This window comes from Lolium rigidum, chromosome 5 (genome assembly GCF_022539505.1).
Source record: "Lolium rigidum isolate FL_2022 chromosome 5, APGP_CSIRO_Lrig_0.1, whole genome shotgun sequence".
Lineage (NCBI taxonomy): Eukaryota > Viridiplantae > Streptophyta > Magnoliopsida > Poales > Poaceae > Lolium > Lolium rigidum.
In genome coordinates this window covers 177387388-177400914 of record NC_061512.1, presented here as the reverse complement: position 1 = coordinate 177400914, position 13527 = coordinate 177387388, and the positions used below count along the sequence as shown (strand labels likewise).

The 13527-nt window shown below is 47.7% G+C and overlaps 3 protein-coding genes across 3 annotated transcripts; 1 reads left to right on the top strand and 2 right to left on the bottom strand.

Moving 5' to 3' along the window:
• The first annotated feature begins 2015 nt into the window (after nucleotides 1-2015).
• On the top strand, nucleotides 2016-3071 carry LOC124652180. Its single transcript, XM_047191201.1, has one exon. The coding sequence runs from the start codon at nucleotides 2016-2018 to the stop codon at nucleotides 3069-3071; it is 1056 nt and encodes a 351-aa protein (XP_047047157.1).
• A 1374-nt stretch (nucleotides 3072-4445) lies between these two features.
• On the bottom strand, nucleotides 4446-8875 carry LOC124653521 (protein SCO1 homolog 2, mitochondrial). The gene is made up of 9 exons (XM_047192572.1): nucleotides 8787-8875; nucleotides 7729-7858; nucleotides 7420-7495; nucleotides 6497-6703; nucleotides 5879-5968; nucleotides 5647-5779; nucleotides 5437-5572; nucleotides 5247-5296; nucleotides 4446-4818 (listed from the first exon to the last, which is right to left on the bottom strand). The coding sequence occupies exons 1-7, from the start codon at nucleotides 8873-8875 to the stop codon at nucleotides 5452-5454; spliced, it is 846 nt and encodes a 281-aa protein (XP_047048528.1). The 3' UTR covers nucleotides 4446-4818; nucleotides 5247-5296; nucleotides 5437-5451.
• A 3216-nt stretch (nucleotides 8876-12091) lies between these two features.
• LOC124654774 (succinate dehydrogenase [ubiquinone] iron-sulfur subunit 2, mitochondrial-like) lies at nucleotides 12092-13300 on the bottom strand. Its single transcript, XM_047193761.1, has 4 exons — nucleotides 12998-13300; nucleotides 12663-12901; nucleotides 12351-12560; nucleotides 12092-12257 (listed from the first exon to the last, which is right to left on the bottom strand). Exons 1-4 carry the CDS (start codon nucleotides 13298-13300, stop codon nucleotides 12092-12094), a joined length of 918 nt encoding a protein of 305 aa, XP_047049717.1.
• Nucleotides 13301-13527: the final 227 nt, after the last annotated feature.

Genomic DNA, 13527 nt, shown 5'->3' with positions numbered 1-13527 from the left:
CTTTACAGGCTGATCCAAACTAGTAGTAGTGTTTTCCAACTTGAACCTCAACTTTTTTTTGACGTGACTTGAACCTCAACTTTAAAAGCGAACAAGTTTGGCCGCTCACGGACTCAGAGTGGTTTGCAGCCTAGCTAATCAACACAAGAAATACTAAACGAGAAATAGTGTGTCGATGCTTGAGAGCAACGAGAGCTGATGACACAAGCAAAGCGATTCACAAGGTCATGTTGGGTTTAGCCACCACTTGCATTTGCAAGAAAAAAGGGGTTTAGCCACCACTTGAAGGTTTACCAAAGAGCCCGTTTCGTACTCTCTCCTATCATGCAGCTGTTGAGGGGTAGACTTGCAATAGCATTTTCAAGGTGCACTTGTTTAACTAGTCGAGGCGGTCGAGCTAATTGATTCCAAGCAACTCTCCATCACCCAACTGGTGCCTGAATAAATTTTCTAGTGGGCTGCCTTTACGTTGCACTATACAACTGGAACAATAGTACTCCACTTGGAGTTAACAACTGTACAGTAGCAACAAAAAGGCTTCACCTAAACCACTGATCACGGACCGGCCAGTGGTTGCATCAGGCCATCAGCAAACCGCACAGCCGTTTGCACGTTTGCCGTATTATATTCAGATAGATTGCCTACCAATCTTCTTGATGGTGAGTAATATACTAATTAACACCGATAATTTGAAGAAAAGATTATTTGATAAACAAAGAAAAAAAAACAGGTCGATTAGTTAGGCAACACTAAGATCGTGGCTCTGAAATTTGACCGTAAGTAACTAATCCAGAGTAGAAAAGCATGACTGCATGAGGAAGGTTGATTGGTAAGATTTTCACTTTGATGTATCAGTTGAGGTTAAACAGGGCCATCTAGCAATGCTTAGCTGCAACCCACCACATAGACAGTACTAAAGCGCATATGATAACTTACTAAACAGAAGCACACGAAGTCTCCAGTTCATCAACCTCCTGAGTCCTGGTGCTACTGTATATATTTATTGAAAGCTGGAGGGAACGGAGGTGGTTCAGCCTGCAGTGGGATGTGATGTTGTATTTTGTCGGAGCTGCATTGGAGGTTAGCCCAGATGACAATGTGGAGCAAGTGGACGCCGAAGCGACAATTGTCGCCATACCATGAAGTTACTTACATTTGATGAGAGATAATGTATTCTCCTTTCAATCTTTTTCATTTTTGGGAATGATTCTCCTTTCAATCTCTATAGAGTGGAGTTCTGCAGAATTAGGTGTTCAGTTTAAATATATAGAAAGAGACATGTCATGGTGCAGAAAGGGGTACGGTGAACAAGCGAACACTTGTCTAAAGTGATACCAACGGAGAAAGTAAAGTGGCACAGGAAGGAAGACTGTGTTGCCAAAAACACATTTCATTTCATCAACCTGTCGGCGGATTAGGTAAAGGACGGCCAAACTAACCGTGGTGTGAACTGTGGTGGTACAGGTGAAACATATCATGTTCAGAAGGCAATCAAGGTATGATGGAACAATTCGAGGTGCAGGTGATCGGATTGTTTCCTAGTAGTTTCAGGATTAAATTTGAGGTTCAACGTCCGTTTTGTCAAGCAGATAAATTCACTCTCCCAAGTTCATGCAGAGTGAACAGCCACTTGAGAATTTTTGCAAACATTGACGAGTCTTGAATTGACTGACAAGGAGGCAAGAACACAGATGAAATTCTCATGAAACCGAGACACAAACAGCATGTCAGTAATATTCTCTGCCATGCTGCCTGCATCTGGCGAGTCAGTCCCAGATTAAGGAACAACAGAGACGCATCAGAGAGCGGAAAGGAGAAGACTGAAAACGAGACATCGATGCAAAAGGGAAGAAAAAGACATAGTGCCTAAACAAATCGGGAGGAGGGAGTACCAGCAAAAGCGGCCTCCCCATCCGCGCGCGCTTTCTTTTCTTTTAAAGCGCGCCTCCTTCCTCCGCCTCCTCCTCCCGTTCCCCCAAAGCTACCTGCCGAGAGAGAGAGAGCAGGCCGGAGCAATGAAGAAGGTTAAGGTGGCGGGCGGTGGCAAGGGTGGAGCGCCGACGGCGCCGACCGACCTGCTCGTCTGCTTCCCTGCGCGGCAGCACCTGGCGCTGATGCCCAAATCAATCTGCAGCCCGTCCCGGGCCACGCTGGACAGGGCGGTGGCCGCTCGCCGGAGGCAGCTCCAGCTCCCGGCCGCGCGTTCTGGACCTTCTGGCGCCGGCGGCGGTGTGGCCGGAGGGCGTGGCCGTGGTAGCAGCCCGATGTTCCATGGTTCCAAGGCGAAGCATACAGCGGAGGGCGACAACGAGCCGCAGTCGCCCAAGGTGACGTGCGCAGGGCAGATCAAGGTCGTCCGGCCGAGGAAGCCGAGGCCGGTGGTGGCGGAGAAGAACGGTAGGTGCGGCGGAGGCGGCAGCGGGGGGAGGTGGATCACCGTGGCGGAGGAGATCGAGCGGCTGCAGGAGCAGAGGAAGAAGGCGAGCTGGCTCGACGCCTTCGGGATCAGGCGGGACGCGCTGCCCTTCCTCGGCGGCGCGCTCCGGAGCCTCCGGCACAAGGTGCGCTGCTTCGGCCCGTCGCTCCACGCAGCGGTGGACTCCTCGACGGACGACGACGACGACGAGGGCGGCGATGCGGGAGGGCATGTACGCGAATCGGCCACGGCCGCGAGCGTCTTCTCCAAGTGGCTCATGGTGCTGGAAGGGAGCCAAGAACCCCAACCGCACGACAACGACGAGCTACACCAAGAAGACGCGCGACCGAACACGAACCGAGAGACGAACGACGACGACTGTTCCAAAGCGTCGTCAGTGCCGCCGCCGAACGCGCTGCTCCTCATGCGGTGCCGGTCGGCGCCGGCGAAGGGCCTGGCGAGGAAAGGGGCAGAGGAGCCACCGGCCGGCGAGGAGACAGCGCCGGAGAAGGGAGGCCCGGAGGATGGCATGGACGAGCTGGTGTTCATGAGAACGGCGCCAGATTTCCTGAAGCTGTCCATCGACATTGCCAAGGAGACGTGGGTCGTCGGCGGCGTGGACCCCCTCGCGCGAAGCCGGAGCTGGAAGAGGTGACCGCTCATCCGTTACCGGCGACCGGCAGTGGTATTCGTTGTACAGAGCTCTACTCTTATTTTTGGGTTGCAAAATATAAATCGAAGCTGCAGAAAATGTTTAGTTCTAGGCAAGGTTTTGGTTTCCGATAGAAAAAAATAAGGGTGGAACTATTATCACTATTCTCAAAGCAATCTGATGATCCTGACATTTTTCTTCCCATTGCAACCTCATGTAGTACAGCTATAAAAATCTTAATTGCAATCCATGTTACGGAGTACAACTAATGCTAGCATGAATCACGCTGCAATTCTATGGTCTACACAACTTGATTGAGAATTAGCAAAATCCAAAAAAAAAATCTCAAGAGGGGTTGGGATTTCCGGTTACCAGTAAATCCTGACATGTTAGAAGAAAAAAATTGAAAACCAAAATTTGAATTCAAAATCCTCTGAATGACCATTTATCAAGGGGTTCTCGTTAAAACTAAGAAAAACATTTTTCTGGCTTTCTTGGGAGATCCGGTTACAATGTTACGATCTTCAGAGAACACCTGATTCATAAAAGCAAGTGACAAGATGATGAAAGGGAAATGGCTTCTTGATGTAGGCCCACGCATTGGAATGCTAATCTATATACCCCGAACACAACACAGAATCCTGTTCCTTTTACAGACGAGCACCCTCCTGTCAGCTCTGCCCATCGCTGTAGAATGCAGAGGTGCAGATTCTGAAAGGAAGATCGTCCGATATGCAGATATGCTGCTTTGGGAGAACCTGACTGTTCTGTACTAGAATTACTGCGGTGGTATCAGCACGTAAAATAAACTCGGCACAGCTTCCGAGGCAAAACCATAGTATAGTCAATAGTGGAGTTGCTACTTTGGCCCCACCATATGTCAACCTCCTGCGTCACCATCGCAAGATCACCACATAATCAATTGTACAGATGATTAGCGATGATCTCTCGATCTGCAACCCAAACTGCAGGCATGCATCAGTTTACACCAAACGCACGCACGACCAAATTAACCCTACTCAGAACAGGGGTTGCAGAGGAAGAGTGACACATCCACATATATGTCAACACCTAGCAATTAGCATAACAAAAGTAGCCTACTGAAAGTTTCAAAAGATACTCAAGAAATGAGTGTGCCGAGCTGCTGTGCGGCAAGCATAATGGCAGCAGGTGGCGGATGTCCAGCTGGGGGCCAGACAGGACGCATTGATATATGCAACTTATCTCCGAGTACCCGCCAAAGGTAAACGGCAAAGAAAGCTCTGTTCTACCCCTGGCCACAGGCCACTGCGCTGGAAGAAGCTACACACCATTCAAAAGCTAGATTGTTCACGGTTGTTTCTCTGAAGAGATAAAAACATTGCAGAATATGGTCAGTGTTGTAAACTTTCCTGCTTACCTGTTCATTCAAAAGGCCAAAAGGCATAACTGCATAAACGAGTTCCTGAAACTATGCCACGGAAGTTGATTACATGTAGTTTTGGCTCATCCGGTTTGAAAAACATTCAGGCGCAGCGAAACTGCAGGTGAATTGTAACTCCGAAGAAACGTTCATCGCGTGAGGCACTGTACAGTTTTGCTCAAATCTTGCAAAGCAATGAGCGGGGACAGGAAATTGGAGACCGGATCAGTTGAAGGAAGGGCTAGATGAAAAGGTACGCCATGTCACCCTTCCACTGGCAAGGCTATACAGGGGCAGGGTAAGTGCTTCAGAGCAGACATTGGAAACTACTAAACCGTCGAATTGACCCTGGAAAATTGTTGCAGCGGAGCTGTGTTAGCAGCATTACTTGAAGAAATGCATCAAACTATCTGCTCAAACATATTTTCTTATGAAGGAAAGGCTGTGTGATGTATATACAACGCAATATACGTTCTAGATGTAAATGAGAAAGAACATACAGAAATCTGCCGTGTATGATCAAAAGTAAGACTTTACTGGAACAGTGCAGATATTTAGTCAAAATAACAAGAATAAATGAGAAAACGAAAGGTAACAAGTAATAGTAAGACTTTACTGGAACAATGTGAAAACACAGCTAAAAGGTGCACCAACGAAAAACTAGATAAGACAGGTGTATTGGTATAATATTTTAGCTGGTGTTGCCAGGTCTAAAAGTAGCGCAAGTAATTCATGGTAACAAACAATGACAAACAGGTTAAAGTGATAAGTATTACCAATTAACCATCAGAAGAAAATTCTTTCACCATCGCCTCTAGAAAGCTACCTAAGAAAACAAAGGTTAAATCTATTAGTATGACTTCTACTTCCAGAAAGGGAAAGGTCAAGTAATACAAAAAGGAAACGAAGGTATGCTTAAATATCTCAATTACAATTAACTGAAGCAAATAAAATCAAGAGGTATACCACAAGCAATAGAGACTAATTTGTTGCTGAATTAGATGCTTTCTGGACCTCCGTTGTTATCGCCTCAGCAAGGTCTGGTGCCTTATACTCAGCTCCAAAGCATCTAACTGTCTCCAAGCATGGATCTAGCAAGTACCTGTAACTTCACAGTCAAGTTCTTGAAGCTTTATCAACAAAGGAAGTTATATGAAGAAACACATGCGCGCTTACATGTTATGAGAACTTTCTACAATATAATCCTGGCCAACTTCACCAACTTTTTTGAAGAAAATGCGGTATTCCTGTGCTATCTGTCTTATTGCATCAACAGAGCCTGTTAATCCTACTATTCTTGGGTCAAATTCTGCAGTTCAAGTGAGGCAAATCATCACTTCCAAACATAGCGCAAAATCTCGAAGGTTCCAATAGCATATAAGTATATAACAAGCAGAGAGTAACTTACCACTAAGATATGCCTTAAGCTGAGCTGGTGAATCACGTTGAGGATCAATTGTGATGAAGAGTGGTTTAATCTTGATATCATGCTTTGACTCTGAAACAAAATATAAAGGTTCACAATAGCTCATGAAGATAACAAAATAAGTGGTACAAACATCAGAGTTCAACAAAATCTACTCATTGCAAACAGAACATAGCACAACAAAAATCGATGCTTTTAGATGTTGGACTGCCATCAATTTTAAGCCCACTAGACACAGAGTACTTCAGAGTTCAAATTTCAAACTTGGACATGACTAAAATAACAGATAAGAATTATTTAAATAGCTTATTATTAAAAATGAATTAATACCAATTTCACGCAAAGGACCATATATAATTGGGAATTACTGTCAAATGCAAGGAAAAATGGATGTTTTAGCACAAATAATATAAATAAAACATGCATTTGTACACTCACAGATCAAGAAAACCATATGCATTATGTGTATGAGAGTGTTATTCACTAAATCTGAAAGAAAACACAGAGATGATGATATGATAAATAAAATAAAAGAAGCAATGTCAAAAGATGAGATGCCTCCAGCATGTATTCATAACAATGAAGCAGGATGTGGTATACCTAACAGCTTAACAACATCAGCGATCTTCTGAACTTCTGCTGGCCCCACATCTGGGGATGATGTATAGCCAAAATACATCAGCGTCCAATCTCCTCGAAGCTTTGATTCAGTCACAACGTTGTTTTCTGTATCATAGAGCTTAAATGGTCCTCCTATAGCAGGTCTGTTGATATTGCACCTTTTGGGAACACTGGTCTGCTGTGCTTCTATACATCGAAACACATAAAGCCAAAGGTAAGAACAATAAAAAAACTCAATAAGACACGATAAAAGGCTATATGAAAACTGTTTCCCATTCAATCTTAGCTACCATGTACAGCTGAAAAGTAACAATGAAACCCTTATATCATTCTAGCTAAGCTGCCAAGTACAACTGAAAAGTAAAACTAAAACTTACTATCATGCACTTCTCATTCTTTTAAAACAAAACTAAACCTACTAAGCTATTAACATTATAGGAGAAATGATACAGCAACTAAGCCTTTTCTCCCAAGCAAGTTGGAGTAGGCTAGATATGAAACCCAAGAAATAATAGGAGAAATGATAATTCCAAGAAATAAAAGAAAGTACTAAAAATTTGAGAGAGAGAGAGAGAGAGAGAGAGAGAGAGAGATGCCAGTCCAAAATAAAACAAACGGGTCATGGGAATTCAGACAATTCACAAATTAAACATTCTTAAAATTAATAGGGTTTCAGTATTTTCTTTTTTATTTCTGAGATCTGGATGATGCACGAGGGAATCCAAGGATCCTTCATTGCCTAGATAATTATTACTCTGATCATGGCAACACCTAGTACAATATCAAGAATATTTTTAAACTAACACTGACTACCAAGGGTGAACTGTTTAGAAAATGGATACATCAAATGTATTACTTAAGGAACAATATGAAGCATCACTTGTTAAAGAGATTGTAAGTACCTAAGGGAATCATACGCTTCTCATCATTATAGTGAACGAACGTGGCTAGTCCAGCAAACGCTAGAATGGCAGATGGCTGCAAAACCAACATTCACATTAACATAAGAACATCGCGGACACATAATGCTCCTAAAGATCCCGTTAGGCCAAAGTACAGGGAAGATGTCCAAAAACAAACTGTCAAACTTCACCAATAAGCAATGATGACAATTTGACATTTAACAATACTGCAAAAAATATCATAAATCATATTTAAGAGAAAAAAAAATTATAAATAGAAAGATCAGGCAGGCTACAAAAGCAACATACGACAATGTAATATATCAGTGGCCGCGAAGTTGACACATCCTCCTCAACAAACTGTTTCATTGGCTTGTTATACTTGGAGCTTCCGCCGGTAGAATAACCTCGAGACTGGTAACCTCGCACTGGAAATAGCCTGCAGAACCAAATACTTCGAATTAAAAGAACCAAACAACTGAACAGAAAAATAAATGCCCATGTAGAACAGGTAACAGACATTCAAACAGGCTTGGAAGAATAACCACAGATGGGTAGCATTCAGATCATTCAATGTTAAAATAAATCGAACTCTCATCAAGGGGCAGCGAAATAGTTGCCAGACCAAACTGGGTCTGCAGTTGTCGTGGGAATGTATGGTATAACGACAATACTTCACCATCCTACCATGATGTAGCCACTTATACTAGTGTGAGCCATCAGCAACAGAACATGTACGCATTTGCAACCAGAAATGATAAAAAGCAGCACAGTGAATCGAACACTAGGTCATGACCATGATTGACATGTGTGTCAAATACTAGTTTAAGCAGTGACGAATCACATGTACTAAGAAACTGCAGCACCAAAATGAAGAAGATATATATGTGTTTCAAATACTGGTTCAAGCAGTCATGAATCACTTGTACTAAGAAAATGCGGCACCAGAACGTAGAACATAGATGTGTCAAATACTAGTTTAAGCAGTCATCATGAATCACATGTACTGACAAACTGCGGCACCAGAATGAAGAGCACACACTACAAAGTGCGACATGAAGTGCAGGGCACACGCAATTGTGCCAACTCCCTGACCATACTTCAGGGCGATTTTGTGTCCCCCAACTCACACGAGACTAGATTTGCGTCCTACCAGCCCCCGAATCCTTCCCGTACCCTCGAAATACAGAAACGAGACACGGCTTCCCCAATCAGAGTACCCTACAGGCCCCAATCACCAACCCGAACGAGAACCGGACCAACCAAGGACGCCATCGCGGAAGCGGCATTAGCACAAACAGGTGGCGCGCGAAGGACAGGGGCCGGCATCACGCGGTAAACACGACCGAGACACGAGGTAGCCGTACCTGGTCTTCAGCGGCGGGGGCGCCTCGGCCGCGCGGGCGGCGGCGAGGCGGCGAAGCAGCGAGAGCTTGAGGAAGCGCGCGGGCAGCATCGTCGGGGGCCCGGGAGGAGGAGGCTCCGGAGCGCGGCGGGGGGCCGGTGGTGGCGAGGACAAGGGATGGAGTGGGGAAGTGGAGGAGAAACTGGGAAGTTTTGGTGAGGTTTTGGGGGTCGCGGCTCGGTCGGGCGTGTTCAACTTCTGGTCCAAGAAAGTATGGTTGATCTTCGTGCAGCCCAAGAGATCGTTTTCCTGATCTGATTTGCTGCTCCCAAGCGTAAACATTTCGTCGCTTTATTTTCATTTTCACAGTCCATTGAATGTTTCAAAGAAAAATATTACACTAGAAATTTTCTGTAATAAAGTAAAACTTACGGTATTTTCGTATCGTTATGGGTTCAAGTCTAAATTTGAGAGCATGGTTATGCTTTGTTAACCAATTTGTGAAATTCAAGGTCAGATCTTCGGTCTAAAATAAATATAGACGTTGCCCTCAAAACAATATAGAAGTTTTGAGATCCACGATTTGGTTGTCATCGCTTTATTTTCACAATCAGTTTACATTTCGAAAAAAAAAATTGTAATACCCTCAAAGTAAAGTTTACATGTTTTTTCATTTTGTAGTTAGTTGAGGTCTTAGTTTCGAGATTCATGATTTTTCTTTTTCATACATATGCTGATGTGCTTTGCTAAGAATTTTGTGAAATTCACGAGCAAATTTTCAGTCCAAGTCAATCATAAATATTTGGTTCTACGAACTTAGTCCCATCAAATCGAGCACCCCTCCTCCTTCGCTTGGCGTGGCGTCACTTCCGCTTTGCATCTGTGGGTCCTTTCTGATTTCAAGATTTGGCCGAGTTTTAAAGGGCTAAAAGATGCTTTTGAATGCTCCCCGACAAAGCCTTGAGTCTACGCGGTGTCGCCTTCTAAGTCCAAGTAGGCCCCCCAAAGTGGAATTTTGATGATTTATGACAACAAGGTTAATGGATTAAGAACTGCCATAAAAACATATTTCGTCGCAACAAATGTAAAGGATCAAACATGTTGAGTAAAGAGAGTCGAGTGCAATATTTGAACAATTCTTTGATTATAGGAAAACGAGGATATAAAGATTCACTAAAATGTAACTAGTTGTAGAAGTGCTTATTCTTGCAAGCCTTTTTGTTTCTTCTCCTTTCCTTTGACCTTGTCGGTCTTGGGACGAGGACTCGGTGATGAATTCTGCCTCGAGGTAGTTCCAGTGTTGGCGTGGGGCATTCTTAGTGCCCTCTCATCTTATAGACGCGACCATGTCTTCGCCGCTCTTCGTCCTTGTTGTCCGTTGGCAAGATCGGCGGTCCATGGACCAGAGCGAGAGGGTAGGTGGCCCTCTACGGCGAAAAACTTCATGGGTGTGGTGTGACTACGTTCGTTCGTTTCAGAAGGAGGTGTGGTGGCACCTCTAGTAGTTGACATGCACCTGTATAGCTTGTCCCGCCCCTCCGAAAGCGTTGGATCCGCTCCTCCATGTACTCGTTGTGGCTTGAGGTTTTCCATCAACAGAAATCACACTTCATTCTGATCAGATACTGGTTCACGATTAGAGCAGCTAATGTGCTGTGTGCAGGCTCGAGAAAGTCCCTCGAGTTCCCACCAGCAGGAAGGGCACGCCGTGCAAACTTATGTACATAATACACGGATATAATGTGTGCCATTTTTCAATACTAAATTAGAAAGTGTGTAGCTTAGTCAAAAACAGTAAGTTCCTGTAGCTTAGGGGTCAGTACAATGTAACTTAATCCAAGAGTAAACAATATCAGGTTTAGTATATCACACAAGAAAATGAATAAAAATAAAAAAAGAGTTGGTATGGCTGGTATTACACATGTGAAGAAAAATTCCCATTACACGCCGTGGCTGGAGCAGCACGACGTACAGGCTGAAAGAATAGTGCAGTTAATATAATTGGAGAAAAAAAATAAAAATAAAAAGAGTTGGTATGTTTGGTTGGGGAGCGAACCCATGCTACACGAAATGGCCCGTACCATCTGTACACAGCGAAGGCCCGGCACATCTCCATCGAGACATTGTGCCTGAACCACTTCCTGCTGGCCCGTTCCGTGGAAGCCCACAGGCATCCGAGATCTGGGCTCTGGGCTGAGGACGAGTCCCCAGCTCACAACCCGCCGGCATACGCCAAGCTGCCCGTGGACCACAAGTAGCTGACCCCCTCGTTGCCCATCTTTCGGGTCCCACACCGGTCCAAGTCGAGCACCCCACTCTGGGTCCCACCTGACCAGCGCGCCCCACCTCGGTCCACTGAGTGCCACGTCATCTGCGATAGCCAAACTCCACGTGGCCGGACATTCCTCCTTCCTGAGACAGCCGTGTCCAAGTCGGGCACCCCACTAGGTCCCACCTGGCCAGCAGCCTCGGTCCACGGAGCGCCACGTCCTCTGCGATGGCAAGCTCCTGGCCGGGCATTCTCTTTTCCAGCAGCGTCAACCGTCCGGCCCAAGTCGAGCGCCCCACTCTGGGCCTCACTTAGCCGGGTAGGCACCTCGGCCCACGGAGCGCGCCTCGCCATCGCGACGGATACCTCCTGGGCCGGGCCTTCTCTTCCGGAGCACCAACCGGGTCCAAGTCGGGCAGCCCACATGGCTCCCACCTGGTGGTCCCACACCTCGGTCCACAGAGCTCCGCCTCGCCCATCTTGGGTGGCTAACTCTTGCCGGGCCTTCTGTGCTCCAGCGCTGCGCTGCTGCTGACGGGGAATGATGGCAGAGGCGGTCTCTCTAGCACTACTTCTGACATGGGCTTCGAACTCGCTACCAAACATACCAACTCTTTAGCCCTCCTTAGCTGGAGTGACAAGCGCGCGCTACCACGCTCGGCTGGTGCAGGCGCAGACGGGTGCGTATTTAAGCTGGTGCAGGAGCTCCTCGGGTAGCGAGGTGGGACTAAAAATTGGGTGGGATTAGTTAGACGGCAGTGCGTCTCCGTGTTTGCGTTTGCTGACCGGGCGAATATGGTTGCAGGCCCCCGGCCCAGATGGTTGTGAATATACCAAGCGAAGGATCCACGGCCTTCTACTGGGACTAATTTCGTGGAATATTTTTTTCTGTAACCACTCGAAATTACATTATTGGACACACAGTTAGCTAAGGCAATTATGATTTGGCTTGCAGATAGGCATAATTACACAGGTACAGCAGGACTACAGGTTTGCCAAGCACACCGCGCGCTGTGATTTCGACTGAACCGGAGATCCGGAGCCGACGATAGCGCAGCTCACGCCTTGCGGAGCTGGTGCATGGTCTTCATGGCGGAGATGGCCGCGGCAGGGTCGAGGCTCTTGGGGCACGTCGCCGTGCAGCTCTTGATCATCCTGCACCTGTACATCTTGTCCCACCCCTCCGACAGCGCCTGGATCCGCTCCGCCCCGTACTCGTCGCGGCTTCATGTTACAACACATCAGTCTAATCAGATACAGTACTGATTGATTTGCATTGCAGGCTAATGTGCAGCAGGTTCTAGGAAGTCTATGTACCTGTCGGAGACCCAGCGGTATGCGTGGAGCAGCGCGGCGGGGCCGAGGAAGTCCTCCGAGTTCCACCAGTAGGACGGGCACGCCGTGCTGCAGCACGCGCACAGGATGCACTCGTACAGCCCGTCCAGCTTCTTCCGCTCCGCCGGCGACTGCGCGTGCTCCCGCCCCTCCGCCGCCGGACGCTTCCTCTTCAGCCACGGCTCCACCGACCTGCCAACCATTCAGGCAGATGTTGAACTAACGAGCTGACAGCACATACGCTGCATAGTCAAGTTCAATGGGGTCAGTGTTCTGTAGCGAATTGGCACGCACTTGTACTGCTGGTAGAAGTTGCTCATGTCCACCACCAGGTCCTTCACCACGTACATGTGCGGCAGCGGCGTGATCATCGTCGCCGCCGACGTGTCCGTGTCCACCGGCTTCAGGCACGCCACCGTGTTCACCCCGTCGATGGTCATCGAGCACGACCCGCAGATGCCCTCCCGGCACGACCGCCGGAACGCCAGCGTCGAGTCCTGCTCCGACTTGATCTTCTGGAGCACGTCCAGCACCTGCCCATTCCATATCCATCGATCAAACCGGGAACTGAAACTGAACATCCGTATACGCGCGCACACGCAAACAGCAAGACTGACATAGCAGCGTACCATCGGGCCGCAGGTGCGGAGGTCGACGAAGTAGGACTGCAGGAACGGCCGGCCCGGCGAGTCCGGGTTCCACCGGTAGATCTGGAACTCCTTCACCGTCGAGGCCCTGCCGCCGCCGCGCTCCTTCTCCTCCTCGGCGGCGGCGAGGCCGGCCTGGTTCTCGGCGGACTCGCGGGCGTGGTCGCGCGCCGCCGGGTGACCCTTGAGTGCGGGGAAGTGCTCGTCGCCCTTCACGGCCTGCTTGGCCGCGTCGGCCACGCGGTCCTTCACCGACGCCAGCCTCGGCAGCGTCCTCCTCAGCATCCTGGCGGCGAGTGATCCTAATCGCAGCAGTGCTCGCTCGTAGCGTGGACGGTTGTGCGTGGCATGTATCGATCATTCGAGCGGCGGACTTAAGAAGCTGGAGCTCGCCGTGGCACGTGTGCCGGCGTCGTGACACGTGTGGTACGCGAGGAAGAGAAGGGTGGCCAAGAGCGGTTTGAGGCAACCTCTATAGATTTGTGCGGTGCCGTTGATACGGCCCACGTTGA